At 32.9% G+C, this 26,121-nt stretch overlaps 1 protein-coding gene across 4 annotated transcripts in view; it reads left to right on the forward strand.

Moving 5' to 3' along the window:
* The first annotated feature begins 7,473 nt into the window (after positions 1-7,473).
* Positions 7,474-26,121, forward strand: part of LOC145318703 (serine/threonine-protein kinase tricornered-like) — a 58,161-nt gene continuing 39,513 nt past the window's right edge. For 3 of the 4 annotated variants that reach the window (XR_013879465.1, XR_013879466.1, XM_080160154.1), the window contains exons 1-3: positions 7,474-8,026; positions 20,231-20,396; positions 22,076-22,128. Coding sequence is in view for 2 of the 4 variants with exons in the window: in XM_080160154.1 (XP_080016280.1) it covers positions 20,315-20,396; positions 22,076-22,128 (135 nt within the window). In the remaining 2 variants the exon portion in view is untranslated. Of the gene's footprint in view, positions 8,027-15,895; positions 15,994-20,230; positions 20,397-22,075; positions 22,129-26,121 lie in introns of those variants that run through there. The other variant, XM_080160155.1, reaches the window with a different exon arrangement.

Below are 26,121 nucleotides of genomic sequence, written 5' to 3' on the forward strand. Positions count from 1 at the left end.
GAACAAAAAGAAAGGTTTACTCTAGTGGGACGTGAATACGTTTCAACAAAATTAAGTATTTAAATATTTGTTAAACAGATTTCAGTTTGACTTAGAAAGATAGACTTAGGGAGGGTGGGATACACCACGAGATCTTATTTGGTGTATCTCTGAATTAGAAAAAGCTTATCCTGTATAAGTAAACTTTCTTGAAAAAAAAAGTAGTAAGCATTTTTGTCTGTAGCAAAGGATCTCGCTAACCGCTGAACCGATATGGTTGTCCTTTACAGCAAAGTTTCTTATAGGTCCTGAGATGGTTTTAGGCTATTTTTATAAATAAGTCTGGGTATGGTTTTAGGCTATTTTTCTGCCCCTTTGAAGATATGTAGATTCTCTATATGTTAAAGACGCATCCTCTAGTCTTTCAAAAACTAAAACCAAGTAAATAAGGATTTTCAAACAAAGGCCAAGCAATCAAAGAGTTGATCGTCTCAAGCTTCATGTTAATTAACAAAACAATAAAAAACTTTAATTATTGTTAAAACACCCATTTTTCCCCTCCTATTTTTCTGACACTATTGTTTTGGATTTTTTTAGCGTGTAGGTAAATTATAGAATTTTACACACTAACTATGAGAAGAGCACAAAAAGGCAGGAGCAGATTAAATTACAACATGGAGCATTTTTTAAAAGCTTTGAATATTTTTCTAATTTTAGCTCTTCTTTTACAAATAGCCGTAATTAGGAATTTTAAGACATATTTGAATTTTTTTGGCATTAAACATAAACTTAAATGTACAATTTTAGATTGACAGTTTCTTAAAAGATCAAGGATGAAAACAACCATAAGTGTTTAGTAGTCAAAAAATAGAGGGAAGAAATTAAAATAGAAAATATAAATAATGATAAAAACAAAGATGACAACATCCATAAAAGCGAAGCACTGAACTGTTAGGACAAACGGACATTAACACTTGTATAGTGTCAGAACTGAACAATCAGAATATTAATGTATAAGAGTCGAAGCAAAATTGTAAGTAAATATGTTGAAAAACTGCTTGATACAGGATAATGTTTTGGACATACTTACATTTTTAAGACTTGATTATAGAGTTGCTTCGCTTATAATATTGTACTTCGTCGTTCAAGGAATCAGTATACCAAAAATCAGATCAATCGGATAATTTGATCCCATAAAAATTTGTTTAAAAAGTTTTTAAAAATCAACATATTTAAAATGGACGTACGGACATTCTGGTAATGATTATAGAGTTACTATACTTTCTAAATCGTACCTAACTACTACAGGAATCACCATGCAAAGTTTAAAATTGCTAGGACAATTCTAACATGCCTAAATTAACGAAAAAAGTTATCCGTTACAGATGACTAATTATAGAAATGCTTCGCTTTTAAAAACAAGAAACCTTAATGAATAATATCTATACGTCTTTTGTTGCATGAACAACTGACCGACAGACAAAGTTAATTGTATTCTGGGTGGTCGTTGAAAAATGGTATCATCCAGCTTATACCAACAATGAAATTAATTCGGAAAAAAATCACGAAACCTATACGTGTTTTTCAGCTGTCGTTGGGGGGGAGGGGGGCAACACATCGTAAAATTGACAACCTCTCCATTTGACCCCCAAATATTATTTTATATTTATTTCGCTTGTTGGTTATACCTTATACCTGGGTACCATCACACAAATAAATAAGCAATCTATCTTCAATAGCATTAAAGAATCAAGGTCATTAATATTATCCTTTTAGAATTTTTTTCAATATTGAAAATTTGAGTAATTCAGTTCTGCCGTTAAGTGTAAATGTCCGTTTGTCCTACCATTTCAGAGCTTCGCTTTTATGGATGTTGTCATCCTTGTTAAAAGATAATTTATGTGACAAATAGTTGATATCAAAATTATGTTCGGAAAAGTTTGATAAAAGTTACAAATGTTTTGTTACGACATTACAATTTTTCTCTATCTGAGGAATCTTTAATAAAGATATCTATTGTACACGGACGAATTTTAATTTTAAAATAACATATTAAGTGATTTATTTTGTTTTTATTTAGCGGTCACACCCTCAGGAGGCCTCTAGGGACACTTGATAAAAAGGAGGGAGTCGACACTTAGATTAATCGATGTATAATTACTTAGATGTTTCACCAGATTTTCATGTACTCTAATAAAGTGATACTGTCAACTAAAATAATGATTCCCTTCCATCTACCCCATCTCCTCTCCTCCTACTGGAAGATTAAACTGGCCAATAAATAAGGTCCATATTAGCAACCTAAATTAACGACAATTTTTCCCCTGTCAATATATCAATGTATTCTACATCCATTCTTAGATTTAACATTTTAAAATGAAAAAAAAATCACATGTGAGATATTTCTTTAGAGGGTGGGGATATGCTCTCTAAAAATAATAATAAGCTTTCCAGGACCTATGCAAAGCTTCTCAGGAAAGGAGATCCATATCGGTTCACTGATAGCATACACGTCCTATTAATTTTTTTGTAATTATCACATAATTATCACATAAAAGAAAAAAATGAACTGTAAAATGTCGTTCAAAAATGATTAGCGGCTAACACTAGCGACCTTCATATACACATAGTCGTGTATTTGTTCTATTTTTAAAAGCGAAGCTTTTCTATAATTTGGGTTGGTCGGTCCGTAACGGATAGCTTTTTTCGTTAATTAATGCATTTTAAAATTGTCCTATCGATTTCAAACTTTGCATGGTGATTCCTGTATTTGTTAGGTACGATTTAGAAAGCGTAGCAACTCTATAACCATTAACAGAATGTCCTTACGTCCATAAACATGTTGATTTTTTTACTTTTTTAAAAACAAATTTTTATGTGATCTATTGATCCGATTGATCTGGTTTTTAGTATACTGATTACTGGGACAACAAAGTACAATATTATAAGTAAAGCAATTCTATTATCATATCCCAAAAATATAAGTATGTCCATAAACATTTTCCTGTACCAAGCAATTTTTCAACAAATTTACTTACAGTTTTGCTTCGACTCTTATACATTTAAATTTAGACTAGTGGCTTCGCCCTTAGCCTCTAGGAGCTTTGCCCAAAGAGGTGATAAAAAAATTACGTTGAAATTTGTAAAAGGACCAGGGAAATCTTCTGCAAAAAAAAGGACTAAGGAAATCTTCTGCAAAAAAAAGGACCAGGGAAATCTTCTGCAAAAAAAAGGACCCAGGAAATTTTCTGCAAAAAAAAGGACCAGGGAAATCTTCTGCAAAAACAAACAAACAAAAATATGTGGGAGGAAATTTTTGGTTTTTAAGGGGGTTGGGGGTGTCCCACCCTCCCAAGAAAATAGCCTAAAACCACCACAGGACCAGTAGGTATATACCCTGAAGAATAGAATCCAATCGGTTCAGTGGTTACCGAGATCTTAAGATTCAGACGGATGGACGGACAGACGGACGGACGGACAGACGGACAGACATCATTCTACTTTGTATTAGAGATTATTCAGTTCTGACACTGTACAAGTATTAATATCTGTTTGTCCTACCGTTTTAGTGCTTCGCTTTTATGGATGTTGTCATCCATGTTAGTATTAAGAAACTCATTTGTCAATTTTATAAATGATTAGACACAAGTAGGTCCTGAAATCCTTGAAAATTTGCACTCTGTCACAGACAACTATAGATGAAGGGGCAGGTTTAGTTCTATTGCACAGGTTTTTAAAAGCAAAGATTTTCTATAATTAGGGTCGGTCCGTTCGTACGTCCTTCCGTATGTATGTAAGAAACTTAAAGCTCTTTCCGTTAATTTAAGTATATTAGAACTGTCCTATCGATCTCAAAATTTGATTCGATTTAAGAAGCGCAGCAACTCTATGATAGTTACCAGAATGTCCGTACGTCCATTTTAAGCATGTTGATTTTATAACTTGTTTAACAACAATTTTTGGGAATATTGATGCCTAGGACAACAAAGACAATGTTATAAGCGAACCATCTATGTAATCAAGTTCTAAAAATGTAAGTATGTCCTTAAACATTATCCTTAATTTAAGCAGTTTTTTTAAAATAAATTTACCTACAATTTTGTTACGACTTTTATGCATTCTGCTTATTCAGTTCTGATACTAGTTAACATTAGTCCTACCTATTCAGAGCTTTGCTTTTATGGATGTTTTCATCCTTGTTATAAATACACATTTCTGATCTAAATGAAAATGGGACTAGTATCCAGTATATCGAACCAGCAGGTTCATGAAGTTTTTAATCCTTGGACATGATCTAAGGAAGACTATCAAAGAAAAGGTTAGACAAAAAGAAAAATGTGCAGGTTGAATTATAATTTTGTGGCTACAGCTAAGAACTATTGGGTGGCCTAGTAAGCCACATGACGCGGCTAATTGTAGGTACAGTTGTGACTGTCTTGCACTTTCATTTTATACTAGCGGCTACGCCCCTAGAGGCCTCTGGGGACACCATGTTTTCTAAATCCATGTTAAGATCATCTGGTACCCTCCCCCAAAATAATTATAAACCTTCCCAGGACCTATGAGAAGCTACAATGTAAATGTCCCTCGCTATAAACAAAAAAAACTTACTACTATATATGACTAGAGTTGGCTCGATATAATTATCTCCCTATTGGCTAGTTTTCTATATGCATATCTATTTCTCAATAAATCTATTTTCCTCACCCGGCATTACTATCTAAAAGAAAGTAAATATTTAATAATTTAAATGATTTTTAAAAGATTTTTTTAAATTATATTTTTTTCTTTACATTACCATCACCAAAGGGTTAATGATGATGATTACAATTTTAGTTTAATATTTGAACACACAAAATGTCGCCACAATCGAATTCTTTTAAAACATAGTTTTCTTAAATTTATCATATTATAAATTTAAATTTTCTTTTTTATGATTAGAAATTAAATACATCAATATAAGGTAAATAGCAACATGAAATGAAAAAAAGGAATTTATTTTTAATAAAGTAAAATAATGGGTCTTATCGTTCTGGGCAATGAGAGTTTATTATGGATTATTGGAGCACTATGAGTTTTAATCATATATTCCTTGGAAAACTTGAGCTCGTTTATAGACATTTATTTCCTATATAGATCTGACATGGATCTTGAAGCAATTAAGCAGGCCGTTTTGTACATGTTAAAAATTGGAAGATTTCATTAAATAAAAGTAATCGCAAATATACTTAGTAAATAACATAGAGTGATCAACACAGTTTAATGAAACATGTTATTTTTATTTGATAAGTCCAATACACAGTGTTTCATGTTTAAAACAATCTTCAGTTGGTTATAAATAAAAAGACATGATGTTTTAATGAGCATAAATTTTATACTGTTTATTAAAAACAAAAGATGATTTCTTCCCTACAGTGGAGGTAAGGAATAAGTCCTCTGTCATACTTAAACTTACAACAACAGGATTTTAATTTTTCTTTCTTCGTATAAGCTACTTGCTATTCTAGTAGGATGCAGTTTTCAGTTTTTCTATTTTATCAGCTTATACCAATACAGCATTAATTCGAAAAAATAACGAAACGAATTTCAAAAAGTTGTGTAGAAAGTGATGGGTTTCGTGATTTTTAAGATTTAAAATTAATAATAGAAATTATAAAAGCTATTAAGGAAATATTACCACATGATATTATTAAATTAATAATGCATTTAAAAGAAGAAAAATGATAATATTGAATACTAAAAGATCATAGAAAATATATACACACAAAAATTCACAACATATCTCTTTAAAAATTTGGTTCAACTTAGCGTTTGTAAGCGAAAAATCATAGCGGAAAAAATGGATGGTGGCCTTTTCGCGTAATAAGAGCGAACTGTGGAACAAGACGGACGGTAATCAATCAATGTAGAGAAGCTTTACTTTATTAGGATGGGTTCAATACGAAAATAAATATTTTTTCCCTTTATATGTCTTGGGTTAAGGAATCAACAACATAATAGACATACAAAGTTATAATCATGGTTTAGATTTATTTACAAACACATTATTATTAGAGGAAGCGCATCCATTCTTACTATAGGTCTGTCCGCTACATTCCTCGATCCTAAAACTGAATTCCCAATTCTTAACCCAATAATCCTTTGGAAAATCCTGTGCGTGCTACTGCTTATCTTTATCAAATACAAGTTTTGGGTTAGCTGCAGTTTGTGGTAAAAATGTTCTAGGTAACGAATATGACGAAAAAGTATTAACTTTGAAGGCTTCTAACGGCCAAACGGTGAAACGTATAGATTATGTTCGTAAAAATTTTTAACCGACAAAAGAAGGCCTACATATAATCTGTAATAGTCATTAATCTATAATGCACAATTATCTCGCAGTACATTTAAATGTGCTAAAAAGACTTATTTTACGCGTTTTTTCTTCAGTGTAGCTTTCCCTGTGCATCATTGGATCTTGGCTATTCCAGTTTATTTGTAAGCCTTCTTATGCCACTTACAATGGGGTGCGGGCATGATATATAAGTCCAGCTGTTTGGCAGCTGGAACCTTTAAAATTTATAGATTTTTGGAGATATTCGTACATTGTTATAAGCGAAACATCTCTATAATCAAGTCCTAAAAATGTAAGTATGGCCTTAAATATTATCCTTTATCTAAGCAGTTTTTCAACAAATTTAATTACAATTTTGTTTCAACTTTTATACATTTATAATCTGATTATTCAGTTATGACACTCTACAAGTGATAATGTTCGTTTGTTCTACCGTTTCATTGCTTCTATTCTATGGATGTTGTCATCCTTGTGTTGTATTAACGATTGTTAAATGCGTCATTTTTTTCCTATGTTTACAATTTTGCGTAAAAGGTTTGCGTTTAAAGTAGCTTGTAACTTTTTTTTTATTATATTAGAGAAAAGGACGACTTTTACCATAGCTTTATTTATCATGCAATAAGTTTTATCTTTATTCCATTATTTAAATAAAATAATACATATATACCTTGATAAAGTTTTTGGTAACTCCCCTCTTGACAGAACTCCCCCCACTCCCCGCATTTCTATTTTTCCAGCCCTTAATTCAACGCGCCATTCCATCCATCCATATTGCGCTTCTTACACGCACCTTGAAATGCTTTGAGGTTTTCGCGGATTTTTTTTATCAAGGCCAATTTCATTCATAAAAATCGTAGCTGAGAAAATAAAAATAAAAAAAATTATAAAAATCTGGAATGTTTAAAATATAATTTTAAACAACATTTAGATTATTTCTTTGATCTGTATAAGAATAATTACATTAAATTTAGTTTAAATGCCTCATAAGGCGATGTAAGTAGTAACTGTAATATTTTACTTCAAAATGGCATTTTTTGTTCGTTTTGTATATAATCGTTGAAAAACGTTTTATTGCTAAGATAAAAACTCAACCATTATTCAAGACAAGTGTGATTGTGAAAAAAAGTTGTATCCGTGTATCTTTTCTACCTACCTGTCTCTTTTTTATACACGGTTACACTCTGTGCTTGGCTTAGCTTAGTAGGCTGAGCTTAGTAAGATCCATTGGTGTAAGTTAGGGCAGCTTTATATAGTGCACTCTGATTCACAGTCACACAGGGAACAAAGCAGACGGTCCTAGTGAGAGAGAGACTGAGAGAGAGAGAGAGAGAGAGAGGGAGGAGGGAGATAAAGAGGGAGTAAGCAAAGCGAGTGAGTGCCTTGGTTTAACTGCTACTAAACTCAGCACCACCTTTAGAAGAATAAAAAAAATAACAATAATTTTACTGTATTGTGTTTAATATTGCTTGCAGTAAGTTTAAACTTGACACAAATCAAGTATTTTCACCAGATACTTGACACAAACACACACACAATTACTCTAACAACAAGTGAAGCAATAATATAGTGAAGTTTATAAACCAATGGTGAATGGTGTAACGTGAAAGTGTATGGTGTAAAAAGATTGAAAAAAGTGACGTTGAATATTTCAAAATAAAGTTATAAAAAAATAAAGAGTAGTCAAACAAGAATTGGAAACGAATGATTTTTCAGGCATTTTATAAATTGCAAAATATTAATTAGTAAATGTCTAAAGTAAATAAATGATTTATTTTTTTGGTTTATTGTGTGCTTATAAAGATCCTGTTTTAACATTATCATTATATAGAAGAATATGGAAATCTAAACTATTATAACAAAATAAAAATATATATTATATGATCTGAAAAGTAATCCTTCTTAAACTATGACAGTTGAATCTATGAGAATCTAAAAAACAACAGTTAAACACCACATATAACTTTAAATGATTTTTTTCTTATTGATTTTTTCAAAATTTTCTAATATGAAGATAAAATCATTTTCTATAGCTAATCATATACCTGGTGTGATGTACTGGCGTACGAACATAACCATATGACAGAGTAGCTACGCTGCGCTAAAACTATGTTGCACCTTATTGCGGTGGTTATTTATGTGTTTAATCAGTTAGAGATAATGAACTCTTTTCTGAGATAAAACTATAATGTGGGCGTGGTGGCCGGGTCTGTCTTTATTCAATTCAGGGATAACAAGGACAGCGGAGATTAGATTAATCTACATTTCGTTTTTTTTCCTCTGAATTATCAATAGCAACCAAGGTGCATCACACAAGTATTTGTAAAAGATTAATTAATCTTTAGTTGGCCCATCACTTTTATTGGTGAATGGGTTTAATTTTTCGTTACCAAAAATTTTTGGATAATTTTTTAAATGAAAGATATAAAATTATTTTATTAAAACTAACATGTATAACATCTAAGATAAAATTATTTATTTTAGATAAGAGCATAAATATTAAATATATCCTAAATAGATTAAAAGCTATTGGTTTTTCATTTAATTTTAAATTGTTTGGAAAATAGGACAGAATTCTTAAATATACTCAAGAAAAAAAAATAATATCTTAACAATAATAAGTTGTTAAAAAATTGTTTCAGACCTTCCACCAAAGCATGTGATTAAGCATTTAAAATGACATAAGTTCATAAGGACTAACTTACAGACATGGCCTTGTTTTAGAGTAGCTTGTTATGTATAAGACAATGTACGATAAATTGATGAACACTCCCCCCCCCCCCACCCCAACTATGATAAAAAATTACCCCATCTTGAGTGTATAATTGTTAAATTAGATTGGTTGAATACTTTGGAAACTACCAGTTAGTACCAGCCAATAAAGTACCACTATAGTAACTAAAGTATCTTTGTCAACGAATGAGAGAACGTGAATATAAAGAATTCAATTCCAATTTTCACTCCCTCCCTGGTATTTACTTGTACTTGAGCCGTACATCCGCTGCTTTATTGAATACAATTAAAACTAAATAAGGAATTGAAATTTCTATGTATGCAATCATTGCCGCACAAATTAACACATCTCCATGGTATGTCATTTCACAAAGAGACACAGAAAACAAGTGCAATTTCACACAAAGTTACTTGTTGAGCATTGATAAACCCCATTTAAAATTAAGGGGAGGGTAGTTTGAATATTTATTACTTCAGGTTAGGTTAGGTTATATTAGGTGCTGGGTAAACCCCCAGGGTTAGCGTTAGGGGGAAAAAACTATTCCACCCGCCCCTTATTTTTAATTTATTTTTTAAAATAAGGGGAAGGATAAAATGAGGTTTTTTTTGCTTTTTTTATATGCGGTTCAGATGAATGATAATGTAGTCGATATACGGAAGTAATTGCACACCAAATATCTTTACCTATTGTTTTCCTTTCCTTATTTGTAAGCTCAATTATTCAATAGTTTAGTTTGGTGATAGTGGACAAAATAATGCCATATCTCCCGGTCATTCGCCGACATGCGTTAGGTTGGAAGGGTGACGCAAATTACAGATCCCAGATTTCACGTTGAGAAAAAATTATCTTTAATATTATAGAATATTATAGCGAATTAAATAATCTTCACCCAACATGCGTCACCCTTTCAACATGACGCATGACGGCATATGACCGAGAGAAATGTCATTATTTTGTCCACTATCAGTTTGATGTGTACCCCTTACATAAATCAAACAATAGTTTTATAAAACTTTTTCAATTTTGCTTAGAATAGATTCGTAATATTTTTCTGATTCTAAAGGTATATATGAACCCATGTTTTTTATGTCTGTTTGAGAAAATATTTAGGTCTAAAGTTTTTATTAAACCGAGGTTAAAAAAATAGATTTTTTCAATAATTACTCAACAGAATTTTAAAAGTAAGGTGTCAAATTAAAGATCTTACTATTTTTGTTCATACTGGCCATTTTCTTCTTTTATTTTGTTGCGTTTTAGTACCTTAAAACCGACTTAATTATTTTTAAAAAAAACTTAAATTACTTAAAAAATAAGAGGTCTACAAAAAAAACCGATTGCATATCTGAATTCTATGAAAATTTTTACATCTACTACTTACTGAAAGGACCGGCTAGCTATCTTAAATAAAAAGCAAAAAAGTTGATACAACTTCTTTATAAAGGTATTATCTATAATACAAAGTAGCTTGATGTCTGTCGGTCCGTCCGTCCGTCTTAAGCTTAAGATCTCGGTAACCACTGAACCGATCGGATTCTACTCTTCAGGGAATATACCTACTGGTTCTGTGGTGGTTTTAGGCTATTTTCTTGGGGGGTGGGACACCCCCAACCCCCTTAAAAACAAAAAAATCCCCCACCCCCATTTTTTTGTAGGAGATATCCTTGGTCCTTTTTTTGTAGGATATATCCTTGGTACTTTTTTTTTGTAGGAGATATCCTTGGTCCTTTTTATTTTTATATTTTTTTTTACGAATTTTACCTTAACTTTTTTTATCATCTCTTGGGGCAAAGCCCCTAGAGGCTAGGGGCGAAGCCGCTAGTAACATATAATGCAATAAATATTTACTTTCAAAATTGCAAAAATAATAGTTTAGGTGGCTAAGGATATTATTAGGTATTATTTAGCCAAAAAAATAAAGCACTAGACATCATTTAACAAGGAGTGAGGGTATATTGGACAACAGATTATATTTGTTACCAAAATTTATAATACATTATTGGTAAGTTTTTAAAATGTTGCTTGATGGGTTCATTTAAACAGTATCCACACTTTTCAACCAATAATTTTACATCAATTTTTCGTCCATCAATTGTCTTATTCCTAAGATTCCTAATGATATATTATTTACTAAAAGAGAAGCCCACACCTAGATTTTCCATGTAGACTCGTCTTAATTTATGGAAAAATTTCAGGATAAAATTAATCTTTCATCTGGTTACCTATTAAACAACTAACTTAAATTTCAATTCATTTCTAATTGAGAAATATTAAACTATCGAAGCTTTTCTATTATTAGAAATGGTTCGCACGTCCAAAACAATTAGATTTTTTCTTTAATTTAAGCATGTTAGAGTAGTCCTATCAAGTTTAAACTTTGCATTGTGATTCCTGTAGTAGCTAGGTACAATTTTGGATAGCATATAAGCAGTTTTTCAACAAATTTACTACAATTTTGTTTCGACTTTTATACATTTATATCCTGATCATTCAGATCTGACACTCTCCAAGTGTTAAAGTTCGATTGTCCTACCGTTTCAGTGATTTGCTTTTATAGCTGTTGTCATCCTTGTTATATTTCATACAATCAATTTCTAATTTCAATCTAATTTCTATTTCAACCCCAACCTAATGGCTGGACAAAAGGATTCTTTGAGATCGGACAGACGGACAGACAAACATACAGATTTACTTTTAATTTTTTTTCATACTTAGGAACTAATAAAATCGTAAATTATTCGTTAATTTTTTTACAATTAATTAAGGTTTCTTTTAGGATATAGAATATGGAATAATTTTAATAATATTTTTAGAATTTTATGAAAGTAACCTTTATTTTCATCTAATGTTAAAAGCGGATTATAGCTTTGATTTTTGTCATTTAATCAAAAATAATGTTTTGTTTTTAAATTATCATGTTCTATTGACCGATTTTTTAACAATGTGTGGAAATTTTTCATAGTGATATATTTTTTTTTCATTTTTAAGCAAATTCCACGAGTTTTATAAATAAGGTATTCAATTTAAAGAAATAAAGCTACATAGTTTAAGCTAATATGGTTAAGTCTTGTTATACTTTTCATGAAGGTTTTAGGCTTTTTTTAAACGACCTTGCTTAGCTCTTTACTTTAAAAACTAGGGACGAAGCAGCATATCCTATCAAATAAAATAGTAATGATTTTAGTCTTGGAGTGGACATGTAACGTCATAAAAATGAGGGATTATCCTTCTCTTTTTTAGGGGTTTTCTATCCCACTTCTCCTCTCATCTCCCTCATTTTTATGACGTCAAATGGCTGATTTTTGAGACACTTTGTCCCATTACGCACTTCTCTAGCCCTTAAAATACAGATTCTGTAGTTGCTAGGGGTGCAACCGCTTTTATTCTCTAATGCAATAATCAAAATAAATTAATATGCAGACAATGAGTTGACAAATAAATATACATTGTATTGAAGAATTAATTAGGTATTACTTGTTTTACTTCATTTTATCAGCAATTCAGTGTTGAGGATCCGCATAGATTGTATGCGGATCCGGATCCTTGACAATAAAAATAAAATCACCCAATTTAAAAAAAAAATATTTATTCTTTAATTTCGAAGTCAAAAATACTTTTAACTTTCAAGTCTGAACTTAAACCTTAAAGATTGTCTCTCATCACGAGAATGTCTGATTTTCAAAATTTGTAAGTGACTATTTTATATAAATTTAGGTAGATTTTTCCATAAATTTATACCCCAGGATCCGGATCCTTGGACTCAAAAAAATGCGGATCCTTGCTGATTCGGATCCGCAACACTGATCAGCATGCCTATTGTCATTCTGAGGGGAGGGAGAGGACATTGGACTGAAATTATACTGGTACCCAAAGATTTATAAATACAGTTTCTCTCATTCGTTATCTTTATTAACTATTGATTTTTTGGTTCAAACTAAAAGAGTACAATCTTTTTAACCATTTGTAACAGAATTGATATTTTTGTTTATCATCATAGTGGATATTTATCAATTTATTGCTTACTAGCAGCTACGCCCCTAGTTATTTTTTTCTACGAGTGATTTCTCTTGTGGGGGGGGGGTGGTTAAAAACCTTCCCGGGACCTATGAGAAGATACCCTGTTAAGCAGAACCCGATTGATTCAACGGTTAGCGAGATCCTTCGGGACAAACAGACAGACATCTAGTATCCCATCAATTCCCAATACAATAACTATGATCTTTCCCACTTAAATCAGAGACTTAAATAAGGAAAAAATATAGACTATTACCTAAAAGCTTTTTATCAATAAATTTTACAAATTATATAATTTTTTAGTTAGTTACTTTTTAGTTTCTGCTGCAAGGAAAATGCTTGGCGCTCTTATTGTATGATAAGGTATATTTAGGCAGTATTATTAGTTTTATCAACATAGAATACTGTAGAAAATAAATCAGGTAGCCCTATTTAACCCTTGCAGGAATTGTAGTAAATTTAGATATTATTAGATTTCTATAGCAGTGTTCAGGCAGTAATATTAATAATATTCTATATTAGTCTATGATTGAGGCAGTGTTCAGGCAGCAATATTCAAAATATTCTATAGTAGTCTATGATTGAGGCAGTGTTCAGGCAGCAATATTAATAATATTCTATATTAGTCTATGATTGAGGCAGTGTTCAGGCAGCAATATTCATAATATTCTATAGTAGTCAATGATTGAGGCAGTGTTCAGGCAGCAATATTAATAATATTCTATATTAGTCTATGATTGAGGCAGTGTTCAGGCAGTAATATTAATAATATTCCATAGTAGTCTATGATTGAGGCAGTGTTCAGGCAGTAATATTAATAATATTCTATATTTGTCGATGATTGAGGCAGTGTTCAGGCAGTAATATTAATAATATTCTATACTAGTCTATGATTTAGGCAGTGTTCAGGCAGCAATATTAATAATATTCTATATTAGTCTATGATTGAGGCAGTGTTCAGGCAGTAATGTTAATAATGTTCCATAGTAGTCTATGATTGAGGCAGTGTTCAGGCAGTAATATTAATAATATTCTATACTAGTCTATGATTGAGGCAGTAATATTAATAATATTCTATAGTAGTCTATGATTGAGGCAGTGTTCAGGCAGTAATATTGATAATATTCTATATTAGTCTATGATTGAGGCAGTGTTCAGGTAGTAATATTAATAATATTCTATATTAGTCTATGATTGAGGCAGTGTTCAGGCAGTAATATTAATACTATTCTATAGTAGTCTGTGATTGGGGCAGTGTTCAGGCAGTAATATTAATAATATTCTATAGTAGTCTATGATTGAGGCAGTGTTCAGGCAGTAATATTAATAATATTCTATAGTAGTCTATGATTGAAGTAGTAATATTAATGATATTCTATAATAGTCTATTATTGAGGCAGTGTTCAGACATAATATTAATAATATTCTATAGTAGTCTATGATTGAGGCAGCAATATTATTAATATTCTATATTAGTCTATGATTGAGGCAGTGTTCAGGCAGTAATATTAATAATATTCTATATTAGTCTATGATTGAGGCAGTGCTCAGACAGTAATATTAATAATATTCTATAGTAGTCTATGATTGAGGCAGTGTTCAGGCAGTAATATTAATAATATTCTATACTAGTCTATGATTGAGGCAGTGTTCAGGCAGTAATATTAATAATATTCTATACTAGTCTAGGATTGAGGCAGTAATATTAATAATATTCTATAGTAGTCTATGATTGAGGCAGTGTTCAGGCAGTAATATTGATAATATTCTATATTAGTCTATGATTGAGGCAGTTTTCAGGTAGTAATATTAATAATATTCTATATTAGTCTATGATTGAGGCAGTGTTCAGGCAGTAATATTTACACTATTCTATAGTAGTCTGTGATTGGGGCAGTGTTCAGGCAGTAATATTAATAATATTCCATAGTAGTCTATGATTGAGGCAGTGTTCAGGCAGTAATATTAATAATATTCTATAGTAGTCTATGATTGAAGTAGTAATATTAATGATATTCTATAATAGTCTATTATTGAGGCAGTGTTCAGACATAATATTAATAATATTCTATAGTAGTCTATGATTGAGGCAGCAATATTATTAATATTCTATATTAGTCTATGATTGAGGCAGTGTTCAGGCAGTAATATTAATAATATTCCATAGTAGTCTATGATTGAGGCAGTGTTCAGGCAGTAATATTAATAATAATCTATACTAGTCTAGGATTGAGGCAGTAATATTAATAATATTCTATAGTAGTCTATGATTGAGGCAGTGTTCAGGCAGTAATATTAATAATATTCTATAGTAGTCTATGATTGAGGCAGTGTTCAGGCAGTAATATTAATAATATTGGGTGCAAATATAATATCAAACAGAGCAACAGGAGAGGGTGTTCAGTCGTTGCAACAAATAAAAAATTAAAAAGATAAATTTTAATTTTACAAAACTGTTCTTATTTAGTTCTTTATTGTTAACTAGTTTTTCGTCCTTAGCCTCTAGAGGAAGGCGAAGGAGGTCAGGAAAATAGCTTAAAACCACCCAAAGACTTTTATAAAGCTTCCCTGAAAAGAAAAATTAATTCGGATATGCAGTTTTTGAGATCTCTAGCTTTTACAAAATACTTTATATTTTTGCAAATATGTAAAATTTAAGCCTACTAATGTTGAATGTGTAGCTATATCATTATATTATTTTGGTTATTTGCTAAAGAAACTATAAAGGGAAGTGGGGCTGAAAGGAGGGCTGATAAGAAAAAGGTAAGAATAAGAAACGGAGGGGGAGGGGGAAAGTTATGACATACCTCTAACTAAACCTCTGATAACAATTTTTATACCTTTTTTACTTAGTTTTACTTTATCATTGCTTTAAAATGTACTACAGTATAACTTAAATTATTCAAATATAGTGAAATATCATATGAAGAAAAATAAGGTAGTTTTAAAATATATCCAAATATATCATTAATAGTAGTTCTTAGTTTCCATAACATAATATTTTCTATTAAAATAAAGCATAATATAAGAAGTACTAATTACGTGTTTATGGCCTTAGTCTGTGGCTAGATTTAGTAAACCAAAATAGCTCTAATCATGTTTAATTATACAGTAAATTTATACAATACATCACAAGTATGTAACTGGACAAATTGTATCAAAAACCAGCCATGTGACGTCATAGAAATGAGAAAGATGTGAGGAGAAGTGGGAAAGAAAACCCCTAGAAAAGAGATTAATAATACCTTGCTTTTATGACGTCACATGGCTGGTTTTTTTGAGACACTTTGTCCAGTTACAACAAGAATATTCACAAACATTTTATGCGCGATTTTATACAAGCGAATAGTAACATAACAAGGACGCAAAAATTATTTATAAACCTGGATAAACCTAACAAAAAATGAAAAATAAATAGTCTAACACTATCATTGGACCTGTGTAAAGTTTTCATAAGATTATGTAGTTATCGCAATCTTAAGTTAGAAACAAAAATCCTATTACTTTATATAATAGAACTGGGGACATTTGAGAGGGGGGGGGGGGAATAGAAACCCCATTTTCAATTTTAAATTTAAAACGAAAGTTTTTTTGGGAGGGTGGAAACCTCCCCCCAAAATAATTATCACCCTTCCCAGAAGGCAAATCTTTACTGTAAAGGAGAACGGTGAACCATATTAGCAGTTAGCGAGAATGATTCTTCACTGTAGACAACAAAAGGTTACTTTTTTATATAATTGGATGAAACTGATGATTCGTTTCAAACAATACATAATTTTATCAAAAGAATTTACTGCAAAATGTATAGTTCGCTCTTATGTGAATTTCCATTTATAATTACAGCATATTAAAATTATACATTTTAATAACATTTGTTTATTTGTAAAATGTGAAAACAATTCAATTTATCTTTTTGAGATAACAAAAAATAAAAAAAAAATTGCAACTTTCTGAAATGTTAAGAATAGTAAAGACTAAAGAGTAACAGTAACAGGACAATTCTAACATACCTAAGTTACTAATAAGAGCTGTTCGTTACGGACATATGGACGGAACGACCGTACTCATAGAAACGCTTCTCGTTAAAAAAGCTTTTATTCAATTTTTGCACCTTTTTTGACGTACTTAAAATGCTAATTTTGGATGACATCATTCTTGTTTTTTGTTTTTTTTTCTGGTGAGTTTCTCAACAAAACGGTTAGATGGATAAATGGATAACTTTAAAATGGTAGAGTTATAAAAATGTTACTTACTAGTTTTTTTTCAAGTGGAGGGCGTGGGAGGTAAAATAGCTTAAGAATAAGACCATCCTAATTCATTCCAAAAGCTTCACAAAAAATGTTAGATTTTTATCCTTATAATTTCGATAGAGAATAATCTTTTTAAATATTTTTCAAAATTTTATTTTTATTTTATCTATTACAAGCACTTAATTTGTAAATCAGGATCAGTTTGGTTCAAATTAATCAACTTTTCAATATCAACGTAGTTCTTAACAACATTATTATTTATCATTCTTTTCAAGTGGTGTGCATGGGGTTTTGTTAGGGGGTGTAAGCTTATGGTGTTTTTCAGACAACAAATGTGCTGTTATTTTTTTGTGATGGTAGGTGTTGACACAACACCCCCTCCCCCCCCCCCCCTCAGGTGTCCACATTATTCTTACATAATTAACATACTTAAAAGAAAAAAAATACCATTTAAATTGGTGATTTGATTAGAGAAATGTCTTTATATTTTTAACATCCCCCTCCCTTAAATTTAAATTATTGAAATCCACCTCCCTCAGGAGGGGGGGGGGGGGTGGATTCAAACACCTTATTAGTGTAAAATATTACAATTTTTAATAACAGCTTTTATTAATCATGTGCTAATAAACCAAAAAGTATAAAATAAACCATAAAGTTTAAATTCAGTTGCTATGCAAGTCACAATACAGAGTAGTTCATTAGTGTACCTAACTACTAAAGGTGTGATTTTGATATCTGAAACTATACAAGAAAGTATGAAATTTGAGACTTTTTTATATTTTTCATTTAGAGACGTTTTTGAAAATTTATTTGAAAATATGAGATATTAATTTATATGCTAAATTCAAGATTTCTTAATGGGGTAGGATTACTTTTTTTTTTGAAAGAGTTTCCATACCAATTTACACCTTTAAATAGACTAAAACCAGACTAGGTCACTATTTATTGTATGTAGTTATATAAAAGATAATTATTTTTAAAAGTTCTCACACAAAGACAAACACTCATCCTTCTTTTAATATATGAATAGGGGGGTTTTGAATTTTAATTAAACAAGAATGACAACTTCCATAAAAGCTGAATCTGCATTACAGGCGAACTTTATTTGTTGTCAGAACTGAATATGCAAAATATAAATATATAAGTTTTGACAAAATTGTTACATAAATTTGTTGCGAAACTTCTTAGTTATAGAATACTGTTATGGACATACTGACATTTTTAGGACATGATTATAGAGATGCTTCGCTTATAGTAGAGTACCTTATTGTACTAGGAATCAGTACTCCAAAAATCAGATCAATCGGATGATTATATCACATTAAAATTTGTTTTTAAAAAGTTAGAAATGAACATGTTCAAAATGGACGTACGCACATTCTGGTAACAATTATAGAGTTGCTAGCCTTCTAAATCGTAGCACAGGAATAATCATGCAAAGATTGAAATCGATGGGACAATTATGACATGTCTAAATTAACGAAAGAGCTAACTGTTACGGACAGACGTACGGACGGACCAACCCAAACTAAAGAAACGCTTCGCTTTTTTAAATTTTCGTATGTAATAAATCATTAAAGATAAAAATATTAAGAAATATTATAAAATTAAGGGGTTATAAAATGAGTAATAAAAGATAAGAAAGAATAGTTATTTCTCGCAACGTATTAAAAGCAGCTTTCCGTGGATATAAAAATGTTCAATTATAAGATAAAACCATTTTTTTAGCCACGATATGCGGAAGGTACGGCTAAAATACTGGTTTTAATCTAATGACTGTACAATTTCATATTAATAAAAAACTGGATATAATACGATGCTAGACATAATTTTTTTCGTATGGATAAGAACCGGTTCTAATCCACTGGATATTAATCGGTTTCGAATGAATAAGATAAAATGATTTATTTCTAGCTTTATAAATTTAAAGTTTTGCAGCAACTCAGAATCTAGACGGCTTAAATACTGTATTATTTGTAACTAAGTATAAGTAAGAAACGACGGTCGAAATAAACAAGTTATAAAGTAGCTACACTTCTAAAAAGTAATTAAAAGTTTATTAAATTAAAAATCTGTGAATCTCTTTTAATTTTCTTTATGATTTATCATTCTTGTTAAAAACATGTTAAGAAAATGTCGTCATAGATTTGCTTTCATTAAAAAGTATTATCAAGTATAATAAAAAAATCATGAAGTTCTTTAACATCTTGATTTTGACCTTGGAATCGTGGAAAAGACAACGAAGTAGCTGGTTTCGTCATATTTTAACAGTAGCTTTTGATAGGTTATTTTAGGTTAGGTTAGGGTATATAAATGTTAATGATTGCCTTGCAGGGTTAAGAAATTGGCCCCGCAGGGGCTATAAATAGGAGAATAGCGACAGAGAAAAAAGGACGAAACCCGCTTCTTCGTTTTCTTTCCATGATCCAAACTGTATCAATGAATATAGAATACATGGATATTGTGAGAGATTCTCGCATACCTTGTTAAAATGATTCTCCCAGCTGGCTATTATAACGATACCCCTCCCCCTAAGCCTTTATTCCATTCCCTCCCCTGGCCATGGAGGAATGTATTGACCAATAACAGAGGACTTTATAAGCAACCTAAAAAATTCCCCTGTCACAATATCCACTTATTCTATATCCATTAGAGTAAAACACTAGAGGAAGAAAGGGTTAAATAACTGTATCTCCCCATCGCAACTGTCTTGTGCAACCTTTCTATTGGGTCATTGAAAATCAACCAATGGTATCCCTTAGATTACACAGCCAAGTAGCCGAAAATGATTTAGAAGCAGACGGAAGAGGTCTGTGAAAAATAAAGGTAGGTAGTTGTCTGTATATACATCTATAATCTGTTCTATAACCATTACTGTATCTCCCCAAAAAATATGCAATTTATAAATACTGACCCCATCTGTAGTTATGAGTGTGTTAAGCTGGCCTATTGTAGACCTGAGCTGGACGAGTGGACTCGGATCACACGCACACCTGTGTGAGTAGTAACATGGGAGGAGGAGTCATACAGTGGGCGTGGAACAGAAAATCAGTCAGGGAGAAACGTGCCAATCAGAGCAACAGGAAGTCAGGTAAAGATTTGTGTAATTTCAACATTTTTCAGCGCGTAGCTACTCATAAGTATTCCTGGTCTGTCTTCTACCAGAGAGAGAGGGGACAATTGACTGTTTATAATGTGGTAGGGGTGAAGCAACCACAATAACACTAGTCCCCAAAGTTTTATAATTTTTCTAATTCCATGGTTTAACAACTTTAGGGAATTAAGTGATTTTTAATTGGTTGGCTCATGAAGTTGAATGTTCAAACGTTTCAACCACTAATTTTAATCTACAGAAGGAGTAATTTTGCATATCATCATTGGGGATGTACATCAATTTATCGGCTTTGTCTTTTCCCTTTAGATCCCTTGTCTTCCCCTGTGTCTAAAATGTTTGGGGATTGCGGATTTTGAAATGATCCACTTTATTTTAGTACCTAATACTTAAATTCCCCTTCCCTTATAATATCCTTCCCTTTCCCTTCTCTAACCCTTCACTGTAACTGCTGAAGCTGCTTAGGAATGTCCTGTCTTCTCCGGAGTTAATCAAAGATCACTACAATCTATAGTCCTTTCTCCCCCATTCCTATGTCATCGTAAGGTAAAAAAAAATTAAAAATGCCATGTAAAAAAATGATAGAAATACAAACACAGAAAAATTCATCTTTTTAAACTTACATTTGTATTTAACAAGGATGACAATTCTAACCTGTTTTAATTAAGGAAATGAGCTAACTGTAACAGACGGACGGACCGACCCTAAGTATAGAAAAGCTTTGCTTTTAAAAACATACTTTTAACTTAAGTGTATAGACAATTACAGATTAAAAAATTACGTAGATTCAGTTTTGCATAACCTCGTACTAAATAAATATAATCACTAAGCATATGATAATGCCGTAGTTTGTTCTTACAAGCGAATCTTTTCCACAAATATAATCCATTGTCTGTAGTGACTTAGAACAGATATTGATATTGAATATTCAGTCAAGTTGGAGGGGGCCACAGCTAAAGAACAAATTAGTCTAATAATATCTTAATTTAATCCGTTCCATTTTTTCTCTTGGCAGAAGAAAGAACTCTCTTTGATTACACGAGCTTTTTTATATTGTCCTATATCTTAATAGATTCGCATATATTTCGAATATTTTACTTTCGATTATATGGAGGTTGTCATCCTTGTTGTTTTTATTTCTGGATTGGTCTTGTTTAAACTTTAAGTATAGCATAATAATGCTTTATTTTGAATATTCATCACACATTTTTATTTTCTTAACATTTGTGCTAAAAAATATATTTTTCTTCATTTTATTTCTTCATTTTATGTTCTTTGATCTAGGGCTATTTGGTTATAAAATTGGGGCATAAGTATAAAAAATTGACTGGTTTCTTTGAAATAAAAGAAACATTTTTTCAATCTAAGAACTTAAGTCTTTATATTTAACCCCAACCTTATTTTATCTTATATAAAATTGAAATGGGGGGGGGGGGAAGTGGGGGGGAAGTGGGGGGGGGGGGGCTGGTATTGACCTCCATCCTATTGACCATAAATAAAGAAAACTTTCTATTTTATCATGGCATAATTATTTTAAAAATATTTCATTATAATTTATATTTGATCCAAAAGAAAAAATAGCTTTATAAGGAAAACATATATTCTGTTATATTATAGTAATATTATATGAATTGTAAATGAAATAAATTTAATTTCAGGTCGAAGAGTTCGATTCTTGGACGGCAGTGGAAGCAGTTTAGTTCAAAAACAGGCAAATAAGAAAAATTTTAATATTAAAATAACTATCATTACCAGGGGCGTCCAAGCTTTTTTATTTGGGGGGGATAAAATTTAGAAAATAAAATTTTTTTTGGGGGGGGGGTAATTTTTATTTCAAATTCATTTGGGGCGGGGGGTAATCACCCCATTAGCTCCCCCCCCCCTTAGACGTCTATGATCATTACATACAAATTGTTTGTTTGTTTGTTTGTTTAGCCCATTTCTACTCATCCATTATCGTCGTTGTCACGTGTGGCCAGGTTCAGAAATCTGGCAGCTTCCATTGGTCGGTTCCATAGATCATAGACAGTGAGGTCGGTCCTGTTATTTGGGCAATCAAACAGGTGTGTCGTTGTGTGTGAAGGGTTTAAACAGAGTGGGCATTTGTCCTGTATAGTTGGATTGATCCGGGCCTTGTAACTGTACAGGTAGTTGCTGTATCCAGAGCGCAGCTGGGCTAATGTGGCTCTGGTGCATCTGGGGAGCTCCTTTTCAGATGCATGGATGGGTGGGGGTATGCTGTTTAGGACTTTATTAGGCAGCATTTCATTAATTGATTGTTGGACAGACTTAGTGTGAATTAATTTGAGCTTCCCTTTATACTCTTCCTCAGGGATATCAGGTCGGGACATCTGCCTGATTTCAGGTCCAAATCTGGAGGACAGAGTCTGCTTCATCTGACGGGGAGGGGGGGGAGCAGAGAGGTCGACTTTGTTAGGGTGGCTCGGTTTCTGTGTCGCCAGCAGAAATTGCTTACTAAGCATCTCACAATGTGCTTGGACCTTCATGACCTTTGTTTCAGAATGTAGATGGTCAATATCGGTCATTTTATGGCAGCCAGTGGCAGCTCTAAGAGCGGCATTTTGAGCTGTTTGAAGGCCTTGCCAGGATGTCTTGCTTAGTGAGGGTGTCCAGATATGGCAGCAATAGTTAAGTTGGGATACACCGATAGCTTTATATGTATTAACTATCACTTCCTTTTCTTTGCCCCAGTCCGAGCCAGTCAGGGCTTTAAGGATGTTTGTCTTGGACTGGACTTTGGTTTTAAGGTCAGAGGCATGCTGCTTGAAAGAAAGTAGGTTATCAAATGTGATCCCTAGGAACTTAGGTTTCTTGACTGTTGGTACCTGTTCTCCGTTAATCTGAACATCTAGATCTAAGTTACACTCATTTGAAGATGTTGTGAAGAGTGTGGCTGAAGATTTTGACGGGGAAATTTCAAGGTTCCTGTTTTTAAACCAGATGTTCAGGGTTGCCAAGTATTGATTTATTTCCTCGACAATCGGTTCTATCTTGGGGCCGGAATTCAGGATGTTGGAATCGTCTGCATATGTTTCTAGTCTGATGTTTCCAGGGGGGGAGGGCATAGATGACATATATAAATTAAACAACATGGGGGAGAGAACTCCACCCTGGGGTACCCCTTGTTTAACTTTCCTGTATGAAGAAGTTGAATTTCTAAATACAACGTAGGTTTGTCTGCCTCTCAGGTATGCACATAAAAACCGTTTTATGTAATCATTTAGGTTCAGATGTTTAATGTCATCTAGTAGGATGTTGTGTTCCACCGTGTCAAATGCACGTGACAGGTCAATGGCAACACTTACGGTTCTGTGGACAGGTTTTTTCCTGTTTAGGCCTCTGTTAATGTGGTCCAGAATACTCTGGAGGGCTGTACCAGTAGAGCGACCTTTGCGGAAACCATGCTGGTGATCTGCTAATTCTACTGCCTCAGTGACAGCAGGGAGAATGAGGGCTTCCAGGATTTTAATTGCTGGAGACAGTAAGGATACTGGCCGGTAGCTGGAGCCTTTGTCAGCAGGTTTACCTGGTTTAAGCAAAGGGATGATCTTACCCGTCTTCCAGATGTTGGGAATGACGGATGTTTCCATGCATATGTTAAAGATGTTGGTTAGGTAATTGATGGCGTTTGGACCAATGTTCTTTAACATAATCGGGGACAGGCCATCAGGTCCTATGGCTCTGGAACTCTTGGACTTTTTGATGGCTTCTAATGTCTGGGCAGGTGTAAATGTAACCTTAGAGTCATTAGGTTTACCTTTTAGCTTACGGAGGGTGCCTCTGAGAGCTTTGACCGGTTTCTTGTCTGAGGAGGGGGTGTATTGAGCGTTAAATTTGTTTGCAATAGATTTAGCATCAGTTGTACATTTATCGTTAAAACAAATACCTTGGTTGTCAGGCTGGACTGGGTTGTTATTTAAGCTCTTTATTGTCTTCCAGAGCTTCTTGGATCCTGCTTGACAGCTGTCGATGTGTTCCTTCCATTTCTGTTTCCGATGTTCACGGATTGTTTTTGTGATGTTGTTGTTGATTTCAGGAAGTCTTGGGTCATCAGGATTGTTTTTTCTGATGTTGTCTCTATCATCCATGAGTTTAGCAGTTTCGGTGGGGAGGGCGTTGAAGATTTTGGGGATCCTGCCTGCAGGTATGTACTTTTTGGCAGCATTTTGTAGGGTATGACGGAAAAAGACCTCAGCTTTGTGAACACTTTTGATTTTTCTTGATTTTTTAAATTTATCTTCAACATATTTTTGAAATTTTGGCCAGTTTGCTTTGGAAAAGTTGATAAAAGTGCCGTTTTTGGAATTAAATTTCTTGAGTTCTGCTTTTAAACTGATGATAATTGGTAAGTGGTCCGAGCTCATTTTGTTTGCTATTCTCCAGTTGGTATATGGTATCAGGTTGGCTGATACAATACTGATGTCAGGTGCTGTGGATGCTAGGTTGGTCACTCTGGTGGGCAGGTCATCATTTATTATGCCGCATGTTTGCCCAGTGATGATGTCGGCAAGAGAGTTGCCTCTGGTGTCATTAGTGGCCTCTGAATGCCAGAGTTGACTGTGAGCGTTAAAGTCACCTAAAACTAGGTAGGATTCACCTAGGCCGTCAAGGAGGTGGTTTAGTGGAGGCTCATAGGGGTGACTGTTCACATTAGCACAGCTGCTTTGTGGGGGAATATAAACATTTCTTATGTACAGAGTATTGTTATTCACTCCAGGTATGCTGATGGTTATTGATTCCAGGAACGGGTCCTGTTCCAGGTGAATGGGTGTTGGTTCAACGGAGAATTTTACATCTTTGTGTACTAAAAATGCAAGTCCTCCACCTTTGTTTATACCTCTGTCTTTTCTTACCAGGGTGTGATTTGGTGTTTTGAAAGGTTTAGAGTCTTTCGTGAGCTTAGTTTCCTGAATAGCTGCGATGGGGATGTTGTCCTTTTCCATTTCGTGGAGAAGTTCATCAATTTTGCTGAGTATACCATTGATGTTGTATTGTAGGAAGTTCAGGTTTAGGCTTCGGTTGATAAATGGTTGATGAGTTGGGGGGTTGTTGGGGGGAGGGGGAGGGGGCGGGGGGGTAGATACACGGGGGGGTTGTGATCTTGAGGGGGGGTTGTCCGTTGGTGTTAGGTGTTTACAGCATGGTCCAAACCAGGTTTTAAATTTGCGTCGTTCTTTAGATGTTTTCAGTTGGGAACATTTAATGTGGATCCATTGTAAACAGTTGGTACATTGAACAGAAGTTGTAGATAGAATTTTTGAACAGATAACACAGTGCCAGATTTTGGGGCCTGGATTTTGTTCAATGCCAGCTCTAAGCAGAAGAAGCCGAATAAGGCCAGCTGGAGTTGCCTTATTCTTTGTCAAACATGTTAAAAACTCGATTCAGCTGAGGGATATTCCTCTTTGTCGTAGATGTTAAAAAACCGATGAAAGCATTTGTGACGTAGATGGTGATGGTGACGATGTAGGTAAGGTAGATGGGAGATTGTAAGCGTTTGCTCTTGGCTTCTTCTGCTGCTGCTGATGGTGTTGCTGCTGCTGTTGAAGGTAGATCCGCGGCGTAGACGCGGCAAACTGTATGATCCTTACATACAAATAGAAAGCGTGACCGTAACAAGGGTTTTTTTTATAACACATTTTGTATCTATGGATTGTTTTTTCAATTATTATGTACAAAAATG

This window comes from Acartia tonsa, chromosome 5 (assembly GCF_053477335.1).
Source record: "Acartia tonsa isolate MP-2025a chromosome 5, ASM5347733v1, whole genome shotgun sequence".
In the NCBI taxonomy this organism is placed as follows: domain Eukaryota; kingdom Metazoa; phylum Arthropoda; class Copepoda; order Calanoida; family Acartiidae; genus Acartia; species Acartia tonsa.